Source organism: Oncorhynchus mykiss, chromosome 25, assembly GCF_013265735.2.
Source record: "Oncorhynchus mykiss isolate Arlee chromosome 25, USDA_OmykA_1.1, whole genome shotgun sequence".
In the NCBI taxonomy this organism is placed as follows: Eukaryota; Metazoa; Chordata; class Actinopteri; order Salmoniformes; family Salmonidae; genus Oncorhynchus; species Oncorhynchus mykiss.
The window spans coordinates 44131257-44155417 of NC_048589.1; the positions used below are offsets into that span (position 1 = coordinate 44131257).

Sequence of the window (24161 nt, forward strand, 5' to 3'; positions counted from 1 at the left end):
TTGATAAAGGACTTTCCCATCTTGGCCCTAATGTCTCTGTTACATTATTATTTTTTTAACCATCACCCACGGTCCTGGTACTACGTCATGTCCCCCCCTCCTCTGGAGTTATTCCCCTCTGCCTCTTTTACTTGTCTGACTTGATTTCTCTTACTGCATTAGAAAGTTCTATTCAACAGTTCCTCCAGTGGAACATCCGGTGAAATTGCAGTGCGCGAAATTCAAATAAAATTATTACACGTGCAATAAACCAAAATTAAGCTTAACTTCTTGTTAATCCAGCCACCGTGTCAGATTTCAAAAAGGCTTTACGGCCAAAGCAGACCATGTGATTATCAGAGGACAGCACCCCATCAAACAAACACATGACAGTCATAATTCAACCCGCCAGGCGCAACGCAAAACTCAGAAATAACGATATAATTCATGCCGTACCTTTGAAGATCTTCTTCTGTTGGCACACCAATATGTCCCATAAACATCTCAAATGGTCCTTTTGTTCGATAAATTCCGTCATTATATCCCCAAAATATCCATTTATTTGGCGCGTTTGATCCAGAAAAACACCGGTTCCAACTCGCCCAACATGACTACAAATGATCTAATAAATTACCTGTAAACTTGGTCCAAACATTTCAAGCAACTTTCCTAATCCAACTTTAGGTCTTTTAAAACATAAATAATCTATAAAATTTAAGACAGAAAATACTCTGTTCAATAGCGGATAAAATGAAAGTGGAGCGAGCTCCAGGTCGCGCGCCCCAAACAAAACAGTCCACTTGGCTCGACACTCAGAAAGGAAAGGGCTACTTCTTCATTACTCAAAAGAAAAACAACAACCAATTTTTGAAAGACTGTTGACATCTAGTGGAAGCCATAGGAACTGCAACCAGATGCCTCAGACATCTAGATTCCCATAGAAAACCAATTGAAAACACAATGAACTCGAAATGAAATTTTCATCCGGACGTGAAAATACTGCCCCCTATCCCAAACAGGTTAAGCAATTCTGTAACTCATAAAATGTATGTCTGCTTTTCTCAAATCTAACGTGCCTGGTAGTGACATGGGTCGACCTGTGACGACCTCAAACCGACTCAACCCTGTTGGTTTGTTATGATTTGCCCGTGTACTACATAATACTGTAGGCAATGCATCTGGCCACGCTATCCCTTTTTTGATACATTTTTCAAAGTCTCTCTTTCAGTACTCTATTTGTGCGTTCTACCTGTCCACTCGGTTGAGGATGGTAAAGGGCAGTGTAGTTGCCAGTCTATGTTCAGAAGACGAGCTACATCCTGACACACTTTTCTTGTGTAACGAGTTCCTTGTTCCGGAAATCGAATTGTTCCGGAAATCCCCACCTGGGAATGATTTCTGGAATCAGAATTTTAGCTGTGTGTTGTGCAGTTCCTTTCTTAGTAGGGTAGGCTTCAACCCATCGTGAGAAACGATCAACAAACGACCAGCACATCTTCCTGTCCTTTACATTTGAGCAGCGTGATGTAATCAAGCTGTAGATGTCTGATGGGTCCTGTACTTTCCCTTGTCCCTTGGTGTTGTTTTCCATACACATGTTGCAATTCCCCACAACAGCTTCAGCCTCTTGCCACACACCAGGATTCCACCATTTGCCCACAAAAACGATAAACTATCTTGTCCACACCAATGTGTTCCAAAGAGTGGATCTGTGTCACCAAGTAGGGTAGGAGTGCATTTGGCGCTACACATCTCCCGGTTGTATTTCCACACACCTTCTTGATGGAGTTTGCACCCTGCAGTCATCCATTCCTACACTTCATCTTTTGGTCCACTGTTTTTGTCACGCCCTGATCTGTTTCACCTGTCCTTGTGATTGTGTCCACCCCCTCCAGGTGTTGCTTATTTTCCCCAGTGTATGTATCCCTGTGTTTCCTGTCTCTCTGTACCAGTGTATTTATCCCTGTGTTTCCTGTCTCTCTGGGCCAGTTCGTCTTGTATGTTTCCAAGTCAACCAGCGTTTTTTCCCCGTTCTCCTGATTTTTCAAATTCTCCTTTTTCTAGTCCTCCCGGTTTTGACCCTTGCCTGTTTCTGGACTTTGTACCCGCCTGCCTGACCATTCTGCCTGCCTTGACCATTCTGCCTGCCTTGACCACGGTCCTGTCTGCCACTCTTTACCTCCTGGACTCTGTACCCGCCTGCCTGACCATTCTGCCTGCCTTGTCCACGAGCCTGTCTGCCACTCTGTACCTCCTGGACTCTGATCTGGTTTTGACATTTTAGTCTGTCCAACGACCATTCTCTTGTCTACGCTTTTGGATTAATAAACATTGTAAGACTCCAAACATCTGCCTCCTGTGTCTGCATTTGGGTCTCGCCTTGTGCCTTGATAGCTTTACATGTCTATAATGTGTTGTAATGTATCCAAGGTGTATCTCCTAACCAGTTTAGGTGACAGAGGTGTTCTCTTGGCAGCTCTGTCAGCCAGGTCATCACCTTTACTCTCGTCTGTAAAGATTTTCCCCATGTGCTTTCATTTTCAAAAATTGCAACTTGTCCCAGGCGACTGGAAAGCATTCAGCAGAGTCATCACCTCTGGTACCATTCTTCACAGGAGCTCCCAGTGATGTCACGAATCCTCTGTTTTCCCATATTTATTCAGAAATCCTGGGTAACTCCGAAAGCACACCTCGAGTCTGCATAGATATTAGCTGTTTATTCCCTTCAGCCTGTTTACCTGCTTCCGTCAAAGCCACCACGGATGTTCCTGCAGGTAACGTGCCTGTCACTAACACATTATCCATTGTAGTAACTACCCAGCCTGCCCCCCCCCCCCTTCCATAATGTGCAATAAAATCTTTCTCAGCAATCACTTTCAAAGTATTATTTTTTCTACCGAATGATGAGGTGTGCTCCGATGCTGTGGCTACTTCAAAACATCTCAATGTCACCAGGTGCTGAAGATGCATCTAGAACGAGAGAGAGAACTATGTGATGTGACTTTCTCGTCCTCGTCCTCCTCCTCCTCCTCCTCTCCTTCAGTTGACATGGAGAATGAAGACGGAACCTGTCTGCTTGATGTTTTGTGGTGAGCGCTGCTGACAAGATCTTTCTGCAAAAAGCAATACAGAAATGAAATATGATATTTGGTCTGAGATAACATGTTTAATCAGCCAGTCCTGTTCTAAGAGCTATATTTAACCCTGTTCTATTTCTCCTTCAGTGATCCCCAAGCCTTAAATAACTTCCTTCATGGAACAAACGAGGTAATGATTTATCTTATTATCCAGCGTTAATCAGAACATGTATCTCAGAGAGACAATGCCAAATGTATTATTGATTTATAAATAGCTGTAGGTGTTGTTTATGGTTACAAGAACGATGAAAAGACAACTGTTGTTGTCACAGAGAACCAGAGAAAATAGCAATCAGAATACTAGCTCAGTAGGATCTCTATGGTCAGAACTGTCTGTCTGTCATCTCTATGGTCAGAACTGTCTAACTGTCTGTCATCACTATGATCATAACTGTCTGTCATCTCTATGGTCATAACTGTCTGTCATCTCTATGGTCATAACTGTCTAGCTGTCTGTCATCTTTATGGTCATAACTGTCTGTCATCACTATGGTCATAACTGTCTAACTGTCTCTCATCTTTATGGTCATAACTGTCTGTCATCTCTATGGTCATAACTGTCTGTCATCTCTATGGCCATAACTATCTGTCATCTCTACAGTAATAAATGTCTAACTGTCTGTCATCTCTATGGTCATAACTGTCTGTCATCACTATGGTCATAACTGTCTAACTGTCTGTCATCACTATGATCATAACTGTCGGTCATCTCTATGGTCGTAACTGTCTAACTGTCTGTCATCACTATGGTCATAACTGTCTGTCATCACTATGGTCATAACTGTCTGTCATCTCTATGGGCATAACTGTCTGTAATCTCTATGGTCATAACTGTCTAACTGTCTTTCATCGCTATGGTCATAACTGTCTGTCATCTCTATGGTCATAACTCTCTGTCATCTCTATGGTCATAACTGTCTAGCTGTCTGTCATCTTTATGGTCATAAATGTCTGCCATCACTATGGTCATAACTGTCTAACTGTCTGTCATATCTATAGTCATAACTGTGTGTCATGTCTATGGTCATAGCGGTCTGTCATCACTATGGTCATAACTGTCTAACTGCCTGTCATCTCTATGGTCATAGATGTCTATCATCTCTATGGGCATAACTGTCTAACTGTCTGTCATCTCTATGGTCATAACTGTCTGTTATCTCTATGGTCATAACTGTCTGTCATCACTATGGGCATAACTGTCTAACTGTCTGTCATCTTTATGGTCATAACTGTCTAACTGTCTGTCATCAATATGGTCATAACTGTCTGTCTGTCATCTCTATGGTCATAACTGTCTGTCATCACTATGGTCATAACTGTCTAACTGTCTGTCATCTCTATGGTCATAACTGTCTGTCATCTCTATGGCCATAACTGTCTGTTATCTCTATGGTCATAACTGTCTGTCATCACTACGGTCATAACTGTCATCTCTATGGTCATAACTGTCTTTCATCTCTATGGTCATAACTGTCTCATCTCTATGGCCATAACTGTCTGTTATCTCTATGGCCATAACTGTCTGTCATCTCTATGGTCATAACTGTCATCTCTATGGTCATAACTGTCTTTCATCTCTATGGTCATAACTGTCTGTCATCACTATGGGCATAACTGTCTAACTGTCTGTCATCTTTATGGTCATAACTGTCTGTCATCACTATGGTCATAACTGTCTAACTGTCTGTCATCAATATGGTCATAACTGTCTGTCTGTCATCTCTATGGTCATAACTGTTATCTCTATGGTCATAACTGTCTGTCATCTTTATGGTCATAACTGTCTGTCATCACTATGGTCATAACTGTCTAACTGTCTGTCATCTCTATGGTCATAACTGTCTTTCATCTCTATGGTCATAACTGTCTCATCTTTATGGTCATAACTGTCTGTCATCTCTATGGCCATAACTGTCTATCATCTCTATGGCCAGAACAGTCTGTCTGTCATCTTTATGGTCATAACTGTCTGTCATCACTATGGTCATAACTGTCTGTCATCTCTATGGCCATAACTGTCTATCATCACTATGGTCATAACTGTCTGTCATCTCTATGGCCATAACTGTCTGTCATCACTATGGCCATAACTGTCTATCATCTCTATGGCCAGAACTGTCTTTCTGTCATCTTTATGGTCATAACTGTATGTCATCACTATGGTCATACATGTCTGTCATCTTATGGTCATAACTGTCTGTCATCTCTATGGTCATAACTGTCTGTCATCTTTATGGTCATAACTGTCTAGCTGTCTGTCATCTTTATGGTCATAACTGTCTGCCATCACTATGGTCATAACTGTCTAACTGTCTGTCATCTTTATGGTCATAACTGTCTGTCATCACTATGGTCATAACTGTCTAACTGTCTGTCATCACTATGGTCATAACTGTCTAACTGTCTGTCATATTTATGATCATAACTGTCTGTCATCACTATGGTCATAACTGTCTGTCATCACTATGGTCATAACTGTCTTTCATCTCTTTGGTCATTACTGTCTGTCATCACTACGGTCATAACTGTCTAACTGTCTGTCATCACTATGGCCATAACTGTCTGTCTGTCATCTTTATGGTCATAACTGTCTGTCATCACTATGGTCATAACTGTCTAACTGTCTGTCATCACTATGGTCATAACTGTCTAACTGTCTGTCATCACTATGGTCATAACTGTCTAACTGTCTGTCATCTTTATGGCCATAACTTTCTGTCATCACTATGGTCATAACTGTCTGTCATCACTATGGCCATAACTGTCTGTCATCACTATGGTCATAACTGTCTAACTGTCTGTCATCACTATGGTCATAACTGTCTAACTGTCTGTCATCTCTATGGTCATAACTTTCTTTCATCTCTTTGGTCATTACTGTCTGTCATCACTATGGCCATAACTGTCTGTCTGTCATCACTATGGTCATAACTGTCTAACTGTCTGCCATCTTTATGGTCATAACTGTCTGCCATCTCTATGGTCATAACTGTCTGTCATCACTATGGCCATAACTGTCTGTCATCTCTATGGTCATAACTGTCTGTCATCTCTATGGCCATAACTGTCTGTCATCTCTACAGCCATAACTGTCTGTCATCTCTATGGTCATAACTGTCTAACTGTCTGTCATCTCTACAGCCATAACTGTCTGTCATCTCTATGGTCATAACTGTCTGTCATCTCTACAGCCATAACTGTCTGTCATCTTTATGGTCATAACTGTCTGTCATCTCTATGGTCATAAATGTCTGTTATCAGTATAATAGTATTGTAAACCTTGTGAATATGATATTGATATGATATATTATATTGTGAACGTCTCTCAGTATGATCATGGTATTGTCTCTCTGTTTCACCAGCTGCAGAATGATGACCTGCTCATTACCTGTTCCTCTGGAGAGCCCTCCTCCCTCTTCACTGACACCCCGGTGAGTGTCCTTCCCTCTCTCTCCATCTTTCTATCTCTCCCTCTTCACTGACCCACCAGTTAGTCTCTCTCTCTCTCCCTCCATCTTCACTGAGCCTGCGGTGAGTCTCCATCTCTCTCTCCACCGCGCTCTCCCTCCCTTTTCACATACCTCTCTCCCCCATCCCTCCCTCCTTCCTCACTGACCCCCTGGTGAGTCTGCCTCTCTCTCTCCCCCATCCCTCCCTCCTTCCTCACTGACCCCCTGGTGAGTCTGCCTCCCTCTCAACCTCATCCCTCCCTCCTTCCTCACTGACCCCCTGATGAGTCTGCCTCCCTCTCTCCCCCATCCCTCCCTCCTCACTGACCCCCTGGTGAGTCTGCCTCCCTCTCTCCCTCCATCCCTTCCTTCCTCTCTCCCTCGCTCTTCACTGACATCCTGCTGAGCCAACCTCTGTATGCACAGACAAACCCACACCTACAAAACAAAATATGCTATCTAGAACATAAAAGGGTCATTTGGCTGTCCCCATAGGAGAACCCATAGGAGAACCTATAGGAGAACCCATAGGAGAACCCATAGGAGAACCCATAGGATAACCTGTAGGAGAACCTATAGGAGAACCCATAGGAGAACCCATAGGAGAACCCATAGGATAACCTATAGGAGAACCCATAGGAGAACCTATAGGAGAACCCATAGGAGAACCCATAGGAGAACCCATAGGAGAACCCATAGGAGAACCCATAGGATAACCCATAGGATAACCCATAGGAGAACCCATAGGAGAACCCATAGGATAACCTATAGGAGAACCCATAGGAGAACCCATAGGAGAACCTATAGGAGAACCTTTTGAAGAAACCTTTTTGGTTCCAGCAAGAACCCTTTTGGGCGGCAAGTTGCCTAGTGTTTAAGAGCATTGGCCAGTAAACGAAAGGTAGCAGGTTCGAATCCTCAAGCCGTAGGTGAAAAATCTGTCTGCTGAATTAAATCAATTACTAAAATGTTAACTGTAAATGTTCCTTTCCACAGAGAGTTCTCTTTTTTCTAAGAGTTCAAATCAAGGACTAGCCGTTGCTCATTATTTATCCCTAACACTGTAACTCTAGGAACATTCTGATGTTCTCCTACTCTAGGAACATTCTGATGTTCTCCTACTCTAGGGACATTCTGATGTTCTCCTAGTCTAGGAACATTCTGATGTTCTCCTACTCTAGGATCATTCTGATGTTCTCCTACTCTAGGATCATTCTGATGTTCTCCTACTCTAGGATCATTGTGATGTTCTCCTACTCTAGGATCATTGTGATGTTCTCCTACTCTAGGAACATTCTGATGTTCTCCTACTCTAGGAACATTCTGATGTTCTCCTACTCTAGGATATTTCTGATGTTCTCCTACTCTAGGATCATTCTGATGTTCTCCTACTCTAGGATCATTCTGATGTTCTCCTACTCTAGGATCATTCTGATGTTCTCCTACTCTTGGATCATTCTAATGTTCTCCTACTCTTGGATCATTCTAATGTTCTCCTACTCTAGGATCATTCTGATGTTCTCCTACTCTTGGATCATTCTGATGTTCTCCTACTCTAGGATCATTCTGATGTTCTCCTACTCTAGGATCATTCTGATGTTCTCCTACTCTAGGATCATTCTGATGTTCTCCTACTCTAGGATCATTCTGATGTTCTCCTACTCTAGGATCATTCTGATGTTCTCCTACTCTAGGATCATTCTGATGTTCTCCTACTCTAGGATCATTCTGATGTTCTCCTACTCTAGGAACATTCTGATGTTCTCCTACTCTAGGAACATTCTGATGTTCTCCTACTCTAGGATCATTCTGATGTTCTCCTACTCTAGGATCATTCTGATGTTCTCCTACTCTAGGAACATTCTGATGTTCTCCTACTCTAGGATCACTCTGATGTTCTCTTACTCTTTTATCTCCCTCCCTCAGAGCCCAATGTCTCTGTTGGCAGATGACATTACCCCCCCTGCAGAATGCGTTGACCTGTCCTTCCTGGAAGAGGCTCTACTGGGGGGGTCTCCCGAGGGAGGGGGGGAGAGAAGTGGGGAGGGAGAGGAAGTGCAGGAGGAAGAGGAAGTACCGCCCTGTGACATTCTCCAGCAGAGTCTTCAGGAGGCTGACATCACAGAGCACACTATGGCTCAGGAGGCAGGGCTCGTCCAAACAGGGCCTGGGGAGGGCCACACCCTGTCTCTCTACACACCTTGCCCCCCACTCCTCCTCCCTCCTGCTGCCGTGCCGTTCCTCTCCAAAACCCTAGCCTTCCCTCACCCCCACCCTGGCCCACACACCCTGCAACACAGGGACACCCAGGCGGCGGTGGAGCCTCCCCAACCATCCCTGCTGGCCGTGGGACCAGGCTGCCCCTCGCTGAAGCCTGCTGCTCCCCAGCTGATGGGCCTCCTCCCTGGGAACATCTTCCCCGCACCCTCGCCAGAGACTTCCTTCTCCCTGACCCCTGCACAGGCCTCCAACACCTCCTTTTCCCTCATCCAGAAGGCAGTTCCTAGCCTGACAGGGCGCCCCCTACTGGCCCCAACCCTCAGAGCGGCTGCAGCTCCCGGGATCTTTCTCCAGAGAGGACCCCTGCCCATCCAGCCCAAGCTGCCTATCAGCATCCAACCCCGACTTGTTCAGATCAGCCCTAAGCCTCCTGGTCCTGGTGGGCCTGGTCAGAAACCCTCTCCAGGTCTCACCTTCCTCCCTGGGACGCCCTCGTCAAACATTCTCGTGTCCCCCCCTCCTCCCCAGCCCAAGCCTGCCCAACACCTCACCAAGCCCCATCCCCAACCTGCCCAACACCTCACTGCCCCACACCTCACCAAGCCCCAGCCCGTCAGCCTGCAGCTGGTCAACCAGGGAGGAGGCTCCTTCCTGATCCAGCCTCAAGGTCTCTTCCATGGCCAGAATCAGTTCCTCCTGCCTGGCCAATCCCCTGTCACCCTGTCCCAGCTCCCTGGCCAATCCCCTGTCACCCTGTCCCAGCTCCCTGGCCAATCCCCTGTCACCCTGTCCCAGCTCCCTGGCCAATCCCCTGTCACCCTGTCCCAGCTCCCTGGCCAATCTCCTGTCACCCTGTCCCAGCTCCCTGGCCAATCCCCTGTCAACCTGTCCCAGCTTCCTGGCCAATCCCCTGTCACCCTGTCCCAGCTCCCTGGCCAATCCCCTGTCACCCTGTCCCAGCTTCCTGGCGGTTCTGCGCGGCCCCTGTTCACCTCTGGCCACCAGGGCGCAACAGTCCAGTCTGTCCAGGGTATGACACCCTCCATGGGCCACCACCTGGTAGATGGCTCCCAGATCCTGACGGCCGTGCCTCACCACAGACAGCTCAACTTCAGCCCCCACACAGTCTTCAGCACCACCTCAACAGGCCAGCTCTCCCTCCGCCAGGGAACACTGCTCTCTGGCTCCCTGCAGCTACAGTCAGGGTCGCCTACTGTCTTCCAGATGCCAGCCCAGTTGGCGGGTGCCTACAATCCCCAGGGGTCCCAGGGGCAGGGGGGTCCAGGCCAGCATGCCACCCTGCTCCACAGCCCTGCTCTAGGGAGCCACATCACCCTGATGCAGTGAGTGTGATATAGAGCCTGAGTCCCAATTGGCTCCCTATTCCATGCAGGGCCTAGTGAATGTCTACACACCCTTTGCACAGTGGTGTTCATACTTGGTGGAAGAACCTTTGGCAGCCATTACAGCTGTGAATAATTCTGAATAAGATTCTACCGACTATGCACAACTCTTAGGGCAACATATATATCCATTGTTTTTGTCCAAATTGCTCAAAGCTCAGTAATTTTGGTTGGGAATCATTGATGGATAGCAATATTTGAACCTTGTCTCTGTTAAAAAAAATGTATATATATATTTATGTAAAATCATCCACTATGTTTACAACAAGGCCCTTAAGTAATAAGGCAAAAACATCATGGCAAAGACAATTTTTATGTCTTAAATGGAAAAACTTCAAGTTCCCTTTTGTCTGTCAGCCAATACTATGGGGATCGTACTCTCGCGACGCCTGACGAGGCCAATACTATGGGCATCGTACTCTCGTGACGCCTGACAAGGCCAATACTATGGGGATCGTACTCTCGTGACGCCTGACGAGGCCAATACTATGGGGATCGTACTCTCACGACGCCTGACAAGGCCAATACTATGGGGATCGTACTCTCGCGACGCCTGACAAGGCCAATACTATGGGGATCGTACTCTCACGACGCCTGACAAGGCCAATACTATGGGGATCGTACTCTCACGACGCCTGAAAAGGCCAATACTATGGGGATCGTACTCTCACGACGCCTGACAAGGCCAATACTATGGGGATCGTACTCTCACGACGCCTGACAAGGCCAATACTATGGGGATCGTACTCTCACGACGCCTGACAAGGCCGATACTATGAGGATCGTACTCTCGCGACGCCTGACAAGGCCAATACTATGGGGATCGTACTCTCACGACGCCTGAAAAGGCCAATACTATGGGGATCGTACTCTCACGACGCCTGACAAGGCCAATACTATGGGGATCGTACTCTCACGACGCCTGAAAAGGCCAATACTATGGGGATCGTACTCTCACGACGCCTGACAAGGCCAATACTATGGGGATCGTACTCTCACGACGCCTGACAAGGCCAATACTATGGGGATCGTACTCTCACGACGCCTGACAAGGCCGATACTATGAGGATCGTACTCTCGCGACGCCTGACAAGGCCAATACTATGGGGATCGTACTCTCACGACGCCTGACAAGGCCAATACTATGGGGATCGTACTCTCACGACGCCTGACAAGGCCAATACTATGGGGATCGTACTCTCACGACTTCAGTTAAAGGATTTACAATCACGCCTGGCCAATTAAATCTGTGCCTGGTTGGAACACCGCGCCGTCCACAGGTGATAGGAGTCTCGGATTCATTCCTTCAATTATTCCACTCTTCACCTCGGTGTGAACAGGAACGATTCACGCTATCAAAATAAACAATTGTAGCACGAGACTGTCTTAATTGCGGCAACTAAACTGTCCCTTAGTGGTAGAGCGAGCGCACCCCCTAAAATGTTTAGTTTAGAACAAATTATTATTTACAATGACGGCCTAGGAACAGTGGGTTAAACTGCCTTGTTCAGGGACAGAACGACAGATGTTTGGGGGATGACCTTGTCAGCTCGGGGATTCAAACCAGCCCAGCGCTCTAACCACTAGGTTATCTGCCTCCCCCCTCTAACCACTAGGTAATCTACCTTCCCCCTCTAACAACTAGGCTACCTGCCTCCCCCTCTAACCACTAGGCTACCTACCTCCCCCCTCTAACAACTAGGCTACCTGCCTCCCCCTCTAACCACTAGGCTACCTACCTCCCCCTCTAACCACTAGGCTACCTACCTCCCCCTCTAACCACTAGGTTACCTCCCCCTCTAACCACTAGGCTACCTACCTCCCCCTCTAACCACTAGGTTACCTCCCCCTCTAACCACTAGGTTACCTACCTCCCCCCTCTAACCACTAGGCTACCTACCTCCCCCCTCTAACCACTAGGCTACCTCCCCCTCTAACCACTAGGCTACCTACCTCCCCCATCTAACCACTAGGCTACCTACCTCCCACCTCTAACCACTAAGCTTAACAACTTAACGCTACGTGTAGAATGCTACCCAAGGAACTCCACTGTCGGGAGGCAGGAATAGCTGCGCCGCGCGACTAGGGGAACAGTGTCAGCCTGTCCGCTAGTTCTGAAACCTACTACACCCTTTAACAACACTACTACTACAACACCCTTTAACTACACTACAACTATACCCTTTAACTACACTACTACTACACCCTTTAACAACACTACTACTACCCCCTTTAACCACACTACTACTACACCCTTTAACAACACTACTACTACACCCTTTAACAACACTACTACTACACCCTTTAACAACACTACTACTACACCCTTTAACTACACTACTACTACACCCTTTAACTACACGATTACTACACCCTTTAACTACAATACTACTACACCCTTTAACAACACTACTACTACACCCTTTAACAGCACTACTACTACACCCTTTAACAGCACTACTACTACACCCTTTAACAGCACTACTACTACACCCTTTAACTACACGATTACTACACCCTTTAACTACACTACAACTATACCCTTTAACCACACTACTACTACACCCTTTAACAACACTACTACTACACCCTTTAACTACAATACTACTACACCCTTTAACAACACTACTACTACACCCTTTAACAACACTACTACTACACCCTTTAACAGCACTACTACTACACCCTTTAACAACTCTACTACTACACCCTTTAACTACACTACTACTACACCCTTTAACCACACTACTACTACACCCTTTAACAACACTACTACTACACCCTTTAACTACAATACTACTACACCCTTTAACAGCACTACTACTACACCCTTTAACAGCACTACTACTACACCCTTTAACAGCACTACTACTACACCCTTTAACCACACTACTACTACACCCTTTAACAACACTACTACTACACCCTTTAACAACACTACTTCTACTACTACACCCTTTAACAACACTACTTCTACACCCTTTAACAACACTACTACTACACCCTTTAACAACACTACTACTACACCCTTTAACAACAATACTACTACACCCTTTAACAACACGACTACTACACCCTTTAACAACACTACTTCTACACCCTTTAACAACACTACTTCTACTACTACACCCTTTAACAACACTACTACTACACCCTTTAACCACACTACTACTACTACACCCTTTAACAACACTACTTCTACTACTACACCCTTTAACAACACTACTACACCCTTTAACAACACTACTACTACACCCTTTAACAACACTACTTCTACTACTACACCCTTTAACCACACTACTACTACACCCTTTAACAACACTACTACACCCTTTAACCACACTACTACTACACCCTTTAACAACACTACTTCTACTACTACACCCTTTAACAACACTACTACACCCTTTAACAACACTACTACTACACCCTTTAACAACACTACTACTACACCCTTTAACACCACTACTACTACACCATTTAACAACACTACTACTACACCCTTTAACCACACTACTACTACACCCTTTAACAACACTACTTCTACTACTACACCCTTTAACAACACTACTACTACACCCTTTAACCACACTACTACTACACCTTTTAACAACACTACTACTACACCCTTTAACTACACTACTACTACACCATTTAACAACACTACTACTACACCCTTTAACCACACTACTACTACACCCTTTAACAACACTACTTCTACTACTACACCCTTTAACAACACTACTACTACACCCTTTAACCACACTACTACTACACCCTTTAACCACACTACTACTACACCCTTTAATAACACTACTACCACACCCTTTAACTACACCCTTTAACTACACTACTACTACACCCTTTAACCACACTACTACTACACCCTTTAACCACACTACTACTACACCCTTTAACAACACTACTACTACACCCTTTAACAACACTACTACTACACCCTTTAACAACACTACTTCTACTACTACACCCTTTAACAACACTACTACTACACCCTTTAACCACACTACTACTACACCCTTTAACAACACTACTACTACACCCTTTAACAACACTACTACTACACCCTTTAACAACACTACTTCTACTACTACACCCTTTAACAACACTACTACTACACCCTTTAACAACACTACTACTACACCCTTTAACCACACTACTACTACACCCTTTAACAACACTACTACTACACCCTTTAACAACACTACTACTACACCCTTTAACAACACTACTACTACACCCTTTAACAACACTACTTCTACTACTACACCCTTTAACAACACTACTACTACACCCTTTAACACCACTACTACTACACCCTTTAACTACAATACTACACCCTTTAACTACTCTACTACTACACCCTTTAACCACACTACTACTACACCTTTTAACAACACTACTACTACACCCTTTAACAACACTACTACTACACCCTTTAACAACACTACTACTACACCCTTTAACACCACTACTACTACACCCTTTAACTACAATACTACACCCTTTAACTACTCTACTACTACACCCTTTAACCACACTACTACTACACCCTTTAACAACACTACTACTACACCCTTTAACTACACTACTACTACACCCTTTAACAGCACTACTACTACACCCTTTAACTACACTACTACTACAACACCCTTTAACTACACTACTACTACACCCTTTAACACCACTACTTCTACACCCTTTAACAACACTACTACTACACCCTTTAACAACACTACTACTACACCCTTTAACAACACTACTACTACACCCTTTAACTACAATACTACACCCTTTAACTACACTACTACAACACCCTTTAACCACACTACTACTACACCTTTTAACAACACTACTACTACACCCTTTAACTACACTACTACTACACCATTTAACAACACTACTACTACACCCTTTAACCACACTACTACTACACCCTTTAACAACACTACTTCTACTACTACACCCTTTAACAACACTACTACTACACCCTTTAACCACACTACTACTACACCCTTTAACAACACTACTACTACACCCTTTAACACCACTACTACTACACCCTTTAACTACAATACTACACCCTTTAACTACTCTACTACTACACCCTTTAACCACACTACTACTACACCTTTTAACAACACTACTACTGCACCCTTTAACAACACTACTACTACACCCTTTAACAACACTACTACTACACCCTTTAACAACACTACTACTACACCCTTTAACAACACTACTACTACACCCTTTAACACCACTACTACTACACCCTTTAACTACAATACTACTACACCCTTTAACAACACTACTACTACACCATTTAACAACACTACTACTACACCCTTTAACACCACTACTACTACACCCTTTAACCACACTACTACTCCACCCTTTAACAACACTACTACTACACCCTTTAACAACACTACTACTACACCCTTTAACACCACTACTACTACACCCTTTAACTACAATACTACACCCTTTAACTACACTACTACAACACCCTTTAACCACACTACTACTACACCTTTTAACAACACTACTTCTACTACTACACCCTTTAACTACACTACTACTACACCCTTTAACAACACTACTACTACACCCTTTAACAACACTACAACTATACCCTTTAACACCACTACTACTACACCCTTTAACCACACTACTACTCCACCCTTTAACAACACTACTACAACACCCTTTAACCACACTACTACTACACCTTTTAACAACACTACTTCTACTACTACACCCTTTAACTACACTACTACTACACCCTTTAACAACACTACTACTACACCCTTTAACAACACTACAACTATACCCTTTAACAACACTACTACTACACCCTTTAACAACACTACTACTACACCCTTTAACTACACTACTACTACACCCTTTAACAACACTACTACTACACCCTTTAACCACACTACTACTACACCCTTTAACTACACTACTACTACACCCTTTAACTACACTACTACTACACCCTTTAACTACACTACTACTACACCCTTTAACCACACTACTACTACACCATTTAACCACACTACTACTACACCCTTTAACTACACTACTACTACACCCTTTAACTACACTACTACTACACCCTTTAACCACACTACTACTACACCCTTTAACAACACTACTACTACACCCTTTAACTACACTACTACTACACCCTTTAACTACTCTACTACTACACCCTTTAACCACACTACTACTACACCCTTTAATAACACTACTACCACACCCTTTAACAACACTACTACTACACCCTTTAACTACACTACTACTACACCCTTTAACACCACTACTACTACACCCTTTAACTACAATACTACACCCTTTAACTACAATACTACACCCTTTAACAACACTACTACTACACCTTTTAACAACACTACTTCTACTACTACACCCTTTAACTACACTACTACTACACCCTTTAACACCACTACTACTACACCCTTTAACTACAATACTACACCCTTTAACAACACTACTACTACACCCTTTAACCACACTACTACTACACCCTTTAACACCACTACTACACCCTTTAACAACACCACTACTACACCCTTTAACAACACTACTACTACACCCTTTAACCACACTACTACTACACCCTTTAACCACACTACTACTACACCCTTTAACAACACTACTACTACACCATTTAACCACACTACTACTACACCCTTTAACCACACTACTACTACACCCTTTAACAACACTACTACTACACCCTTTAACCACACTACTACTACACCCTTTAACACCACTACTACACCCTTTAACAACACCACTACTACACCCTTTAACAACACTACTACTACACCCTTTAACCACACTACTACTACACCCTTTAACCACACTACTACTCCACCCTTTAACAACACTACTTCTACTACTACACCCTTTAACAACACCACTACTACGCCCTTTAACCACACTACTACTACACCCTTTAACAACACTACTACCACACCCTTTAACTACACTACTACTACACCCTTTAACAGCACTACTACTACACCCTTTAACCACACTACTACTACACCTTTTAACAACACTACTACTACTACACCCTTTAACAACACTACTACTACACCCTTTCACTCTGTCTTCCTCAACAGCTCTGGGATGCAGCTCACCTCAACCCACCCAGACAGTCACATGACCTCGATTTCCATCCTCAACACCACCCCTCCTGCTGTAGTACAGGGCCTCCCCTTCACCCCCCAGACCTCCAGACCCCTAGGGGGTGTTACAGATGGACAGATCAGTGTTCAGCAGGCGTCTGTAGTGTTGCTGCCTGACAGAGCTGGCCATGAGGAGAGGAGGGAGCAAGCGGCGTCCCCACACCTGCCTCAGGTGAGAAGTCAACACTTGATTGACTGATTAATTAATTGGTTGGTTGGCTGATTGACTACTTGATTTGTTAATTGATTGGTGCTTAGTTAATTGATTGGTTAATTAATATATCCTCCTAAGTCAAATGCTAGGTGGATCTAGTAAACTAGCAAAACAAATGTACACCAGAACATTCTCTAATCAGTTTGTTGTTCCCCTCAGTCGACAAGGCACCTTTTCCAGCAGCATGCCTCTCTCCAACCCTCCACCGCCAGTCTCCAGTCCACTTCTCCCCCTGTAATGGCCCTCCTACAGACCCCGCTGGAGGCCCCACAGGCCCTGGACCCACCTGGTATGCTACCCAAATACCTGCTAGACCAAGTTGGGACGTTACACAAACACCTGCTGGACCAAGTTGGGACGTTACCCAAACACCTGCTGGACCCAGTTGGGACGTTACCCAAACACCTGCTGGACCCAGTTGGGTCGTTACCCAAACACCTGCTGGACCCAGTTGGGTCGTTACCCAAACACCTGCTGGACCCAGTTGAGTCGTTACCCAAACACCTGCTGGATCCAGTTGGGTTGTTACCCAAACACCTGCTGGACCCAGTTGGGTCGTTACCCAAACACCTGCTGGACCCAGTTGGGATGTTACCCAAACACCTGCTGGACCCAGTTGGGTCGTTGCCTAAACACTTGTTGCGGGACCAGACGGAGACAGGGACAAAACCAGGGGTGGAGAAAGTTTGCAGCCCCACCCAGGCCTTCAGCCATCATCTACAACAGGTCAACCAGCCTTTATGCTCTCTGTTGTGACTTTTTATTGACTTATAGGGGCAATCAGCAGCATCCATTTGTTGAGGTATAAATTAATGATACAGTGGCAAGAAAAAGTATGTGAACCCTTTGGAATTACCTGGATTTTTTTGGGGCATAAAATTGTCATCAAATTTGATCTGATCTTCATCTAAGTCACAACAATAGACAAACATAGTGTGCTTAAACTAACAACACACAAATGTTTGTATTTTTCTATATTGAATACATCATTTAGACATTAGGTAGGTTGGAAAAAGTATGTGAACCCCTAAGCTAATGACTTCTCCAAAAGCTAATTGGAGTCAAGAGTCAGCTAACCTGGAGTCCAATCAATGAGACGAGATTGGAGATGTTGGTTAGAGCTGCCTTGTCCTTTAAAAAACACTCACAAAATTTGAGTTTGTTATTCACCAGAAGCATTGCCTGATGTGAACCATGCTTCGAACAAAAGAGATCTCAGAAGACCTGAGATTAAGAATGGTTGACTTGCATAAAGCTGGAAAGGGTTACAAAAGTATGTCATTAGCCATGATGTTCATCAGTCCACGGTAAGACAAATTGTCTTGGAGAAAGTTCAGCACTGTTGCTACTCTCCCTAGGAGTGGCCGTCCTGCAAAGATCAAATCAAATCAAATGGGGCAAAACAGGATGAGTCTTCAGTAAAGACTTAAAGGTTGAGACCGAGTTTGTGTCTCTGACATGGGTAGGCAGACCGTTCCATAAAAATGGAGCTCTATGGGAGAAAGCCCTGCCTCCAGCTGTTTGCTTAGAAATTCTAGGGACAATTAGGAGGCCTGCGTCTTGTGACCGTAGCGTACGTGTAGGTATGTACGGCAGGACCAAATCAGAGAGATAGGTAGGAGCAAACCCATGTAATGCTTTGTAGGTTAGCAGTAAAACCTTGAAATCAGCCCTTGCTTTGACAGGAAGCCAGTGTAGGGAGGCTAGCATTGGAGTAATATGATCAAATTGTTGTTCTAGTCAGGATTCTAGCAGCCGTATTTAGCACTAACTGAAGTTTATTTAGTGCTTTATCCGGGTAGCCGGAAAGTAGAGCATTGCAGTAGTCTAACCTAGAAGTGACAAAAGCATGGAATCATTTTTCTGCATCATTTTTGGACAGAAAGTTTCAGATTTTTGCAATGTTACGTAGATGGAAAAAAGCTGTCCTTGAAATGGTCTTGATATGTTCTTCAAAAGAGAGATCAGGGTCCAGAGTAACGCCGAGGTCCTTCACAGTTTTATTTGAGACGACTGTACAACCATTAAGATTAATTGAGAGAGGTAAAATATATAGTAAAAACAATAGTGGTCCTAAAACGGAACCTTGAGGAACACCGAAATTTACAGTTGATTTGTCAGAGGACAAACCATTCACAGAGACAAACTGATATCTTTCTGACAGATAAGATCTAAACCAGGTCAGAACTTGTCCGTGTAGACCAATTTGGGTTTCCAATCTCTCCAAAAGAATGTGGTGATCGATGGTATCAAAAGCAGCACTAAGGTCTAGGAGCACGAGGACAGATGCAGAGCCTCGTTCTGATGCCATTAAAAGGTAACCACCTTCACAAGTGCAGTCTCAGTGCTATGATGGGGTCTAAAACCAGACTGAAGCATTTCGTATACATTGTTTGTCTTCAGGAAGGCAGTGAGTTGCTGCGCAACAGCCTTTTCAAAAAATGTTGAGAGGAATGGAAGATTCGATATAGGCCGATAGTTTTTTATATTTTCTGGGTCAAGTTTTGGCTTTTTCAAGAGAGGCTTTATTACTGCCACTTTTAGTGAGTTTGGTACACATCCGGTGGATAGAGAGCCATTTATTATGTTCAACATAGGAGGGCCAAGCACAGGAAGCAGCTCTTTCAGTAGTTTAGTTGGAATAGGGTCCAGTATGCAGCTTGAAGGTTTAGAGGCCATGATTATTTTCATCATTGTGTCAAGAGATATAGTACTAAAACACTTGAGCGTCTCTCTTGATCCTAGGTCCTGGCAGAGTTGTGCAGACTCAGGACAACTGAGCTTTGAAGAAAAACGCAGATTTAAAGAGGAGTCCGTAATTTGCTTTCTAATGATCATGATCTTTTCCTCAAAGAAGTTCATGAATTTATCACTGCTGAAGTGAAAGCCATCCTCTCTTGGGGAATGCTGCTTTTTAGTTATCTTTGCGACAGTATCAAAAAGGAATTTCGGATTGTTCTTATTTTCCTCAATTAAGTTAGAAAAATAGGATGATCGAGCAGCAGTAAGGGCTCTTCGGTACTGCACGGTACTGTCTTTCCAAGCTAGTCGGAAGACTTCCAGTTTGGTGTGGCGCCATTTCCGTTCCAATTTTCTGTAAGCTTGCTCTGTGTACCAGGGAGCTAGTTTCTTATGAGAAATGTTTTTAGTTTTTAGGGGTGCAACTGCATCTAGGGTATTGCGCAAGGTTAAATTGAGTTCCTCAGTTAAGTGGTTAACTGATTTTTGTCCTCTGGCATCCTTGGGTAGACAGAAGGAGTCTGGAAGGACATCAAGGAATCTTTGTGTTGTCTGTGAATTTATAGCACGACTTTTGATGATCCTTGGTTGGGGTCTGAGCAGATTATTTGTTGCAATTGCAAACGTAATAAAATGGTGGTCTGATAGTCCAGGATTATGAGGAAAAACATTAAGATCCACAACATTTATTCCATGGGACAAAACTAGGTCCAGAGTATGACTGTGACAGTGAGTGGGTCCAGAGACATGTTGGACAAAACCCACTGAGTCGATGATGGCTCCGAAAGCCTTTTGGAGTGGGTCTGTGGACTTTTCCATGCGAATATTAAAGTCACCAAAGATTAGAATATTATCTGCTATGAATACAAGGTCCGATAGGAATTCAGGGAACTCAATGAGGAACGCTGTATATGGCCCAGGAGGCCTGTAAACAGTAGCTATAAAAAGTGATTGAGTAGGCTGCATAGATTTCATGACTAGAAGCTCAAAAGACGAAAACATCATTTTTTTTTTGTAAATTGAAATTTGCTATCGTAAATGTTAGCAACACCTCCGCCTTTGCGGGATGCACGGGGGATATGGTCACTAGTGTAGCCAGGAGGTGAGGCCTCATTTAACACAATAAATTAATCAGGCTTAAGCCATGTTTCAGTCAGGCCAATCACATCAAGATTATGATCAGTGATTAGTTCATTGACTATAATTGCCTTTGAAGTAAGGGATCTAACATTAAGTAGCCCTATTTTGAGATGTGAGGTATCATGATCTCTTTCAATAATGACAGGAATGGAGGAGGTCTTTATCCTAGTGAGATTGCTAAGGCGAACACCGCCATGTTTAGTTTTACCCAACCTAGGTCGAGGCACAGACACGGTCTCAATGGGGATAGCTGAGCTGACTACACTGACTGTGCTAGTGGCAGACTCCACTATGCTGGCAGGCTGGCTAACAGCCTGCTGCCTGGCCTGCACCCTATTTCATTGTGGAGCTAGAGGAGTTAGAGCCCTGTCTATGTTGGTAGATAAGATGAGAGCACCCCTCCAGGTAGGATGGAGTCCGTCACTCCTCAGCAGGTCAGGCTTGGTCCTGTTTGTGGGTGAGTCCCAGAAAGAGGGCCAATTATCTACAAATTCTGTCTTTTGGGAGGGGCAGAAAACAGTTTTCAACCAGCGATTGAGTTGTGAGACTCTGCTGTAGAGCTCATCACTCTGGGAGGGGGCCAGAGACAATTACTAGATGCCGACACATCTTTCTAGCTGATTTACACGCTGAAGCTATGTTGCGCTTGGTGATCTCTGACTGTTTCATCCTAACATCGTTGGTGCCGACGTGGATAACAATATCTCTATACTCTCTATACTCGCCAGTTTTAGCTTTAGCCAGCACCATCTTCAGATTAGCCTTAACATCGGTAGCCCTGCCCCCTGGTAAACAGTGTATGATCGCTGGATGATTCGTTTTAAGTCTAATACTGCGGGTAATGGAGTCGCCAATGACTAGGGTTTTCAGTTTGTCAGAGCTAATGGTGGGAAGCTTCGGCGTCTCAGACCCCGTAACGGGAGGAGTAGAGACAAGAGAAGGCTCGGCCTCTGACTCCGACTCGCTGCTTAATGGGGAAAACCGGTTGAAAGTTTCTGTCGGCTGAATGAGCGACACCGGTTGAGCGTTCCTACAGCATTTCCTTCCAGAAACCGTGAGAAAGTTGTCCGGCTGTGGGGAACGTGCGAGGGGATTTATACTAACGTTACTATCTGTACTTACTGGTGGCACAGACGCTGTTTCATCCTTTCCTACACTGAAATTACCCTTGCCTAACGATTGCGCCTGAAGCTGGGCTTGTAGCACAGCTATCCTCGACGTAAGGCGATCGTTCTCCTGTATATTATGAGAACAGCGACTGCAATTAGAAGGCATCATGTTAATGTTACTACTTAGCTTCGGCTGTTGGAGGTCCTGACGAACCGTGTCCAGATAAAGCGTCCGGAGTGAAAAAGTTGAGTAGGAAAAACAAAAATATAAACGGTAATTAAAAAGTAAAAACCGTAAAGTTGTCAGGTAGCAAAACAGGTTGGCAACAAAACGCACAGCAACACGTAAACAAGTCTGCAAGTTGTGACCGGAAATGGCGAAGAAGAATCCTAGAGTGTCAGCTAAAGACTTACAGAAATCTCTGGAACATGCTAACATCTCTGTTGACGAGTCTACAATACGTAAAACACTAAACAAGAATGGTGTTCATGGGAGGACACCACGGAAGAAGCCACTGCTGTCCATAAAAAACATTGCTGCAAGTCTGAAGTTTATAAAAGAGCACCTGGATGTTCCACAGCGCTACTGGCAAAATATTCTGTGGGCAGATGAAACTACAGTTGAGTTGTTTGGAAGGAACACACAACACTATGTGTGGAGAAAAAAAAGACAACACACCAACATCAAAACCTCATCCCAACTATAAAGTACGGTGGAGGGAGCATCATGGTTTGGGGCTGCTTTGCTGCCTCAGAGCCCGGAAAGCTTGCTATCATCGACGGAAAAATGAATTCCCAAGTTTATCAAGACATTTTGCAGGAGAATGTAAGGCCGCCAATGGAAGCTCAACAGAAGTTGGATGATGCAACAGGACAACAACCCAAAACACAGAAGTAAATCAACAACAGAATGGCTTCAACAGAGGAATATACACCTTCTGGAGTGGCCCAGTCAGTCCTGACCTCAATTTGATTTAAAATGCTGTGGCATGACCTCAAGAGAGCAGTTCACACCAGACATCCCAAGAATATTGCTGAACTGAAACAGTTTTGTAAAGCGGAATGGTCCAAAATTCCTCCTGACCGTGCAGGTCTGATCCGCAACTACAGAAAACATTTGGTTGCGGTTATTGCTGCCAAAGGAGGGCCAACCAGTTATTAAATCCAAGGGTTCACATACTTTTCCCACCCTGCCCTGTTACATGGTGTGTTCAATAAAGACATGAAAACGTATAATTGTTTGTGTGTTATTAGTTTAAGCAAACTGTGTTTGTCTGTTGTTGTGACCCAGATGAAGATCAGATCAAATTTAAAGACCAATTTATGCAGAAATCCAGGTAATTCCAAAGGGTTCACATACTTTTTCTTGCCACTGTATGTACCCATTGATTCTTGAAGAATTTAACGTATAAATGCCTCATGAGCTTAGTTCAACTGTCGTACGAGAAGCTTAAAATATAAGTTTATAAGTTATAAGTTTTACTGTTTGTAAATAATGTACACTACCGTTCAAAAGTTTGGAAATAGAAA

General features: G+C 44.1%; 1 protein-coding gene across 3 annotated transcripts in view; it reads left to right on the plus strand.

Moving 5' to 3' along the window:
- Positions 1-24161, plus strand: part of si:ch211-168d23.3 (BRD4-interacting chromatin-remodeling complex-associated protein) — a 44583-nt gene that overhangs the window by 3878 nt on the left and 16544 nt on the right. For 2 of the 3 annotated variants that reach the window (XM_036962836.1, XM_036962837.1), the window contains exons 2-8: positions 2643-2753; positions 2935-3068; positions 3204-3246; positions 6479-6547; positions 8492-10128; positions 17364-17601; positions 17803-18369. In XM_036962836.1, coding sequence (XP_036818731.1) covers positions 2742-2753; positions 2935-3068; positions 3204-3246; positions 6479-6547; positions 8492-10128; positions 17364-17601; positions 17803-18369 — 2700 coding nt within the window. In that variant the 5' untranslated portion in view covers positions 2643-2741. The remainder of the gene's footprint in view (positions 1-2642; positions 2754-2934; positions 3069-3203; positions 3247-6478; positions 6548-8491; positions 10129-17363; positions 17602-17802; positions 18370-24161) is intronic. The other variant, XM_036962835.1, reaches the window with a different exon arrangement.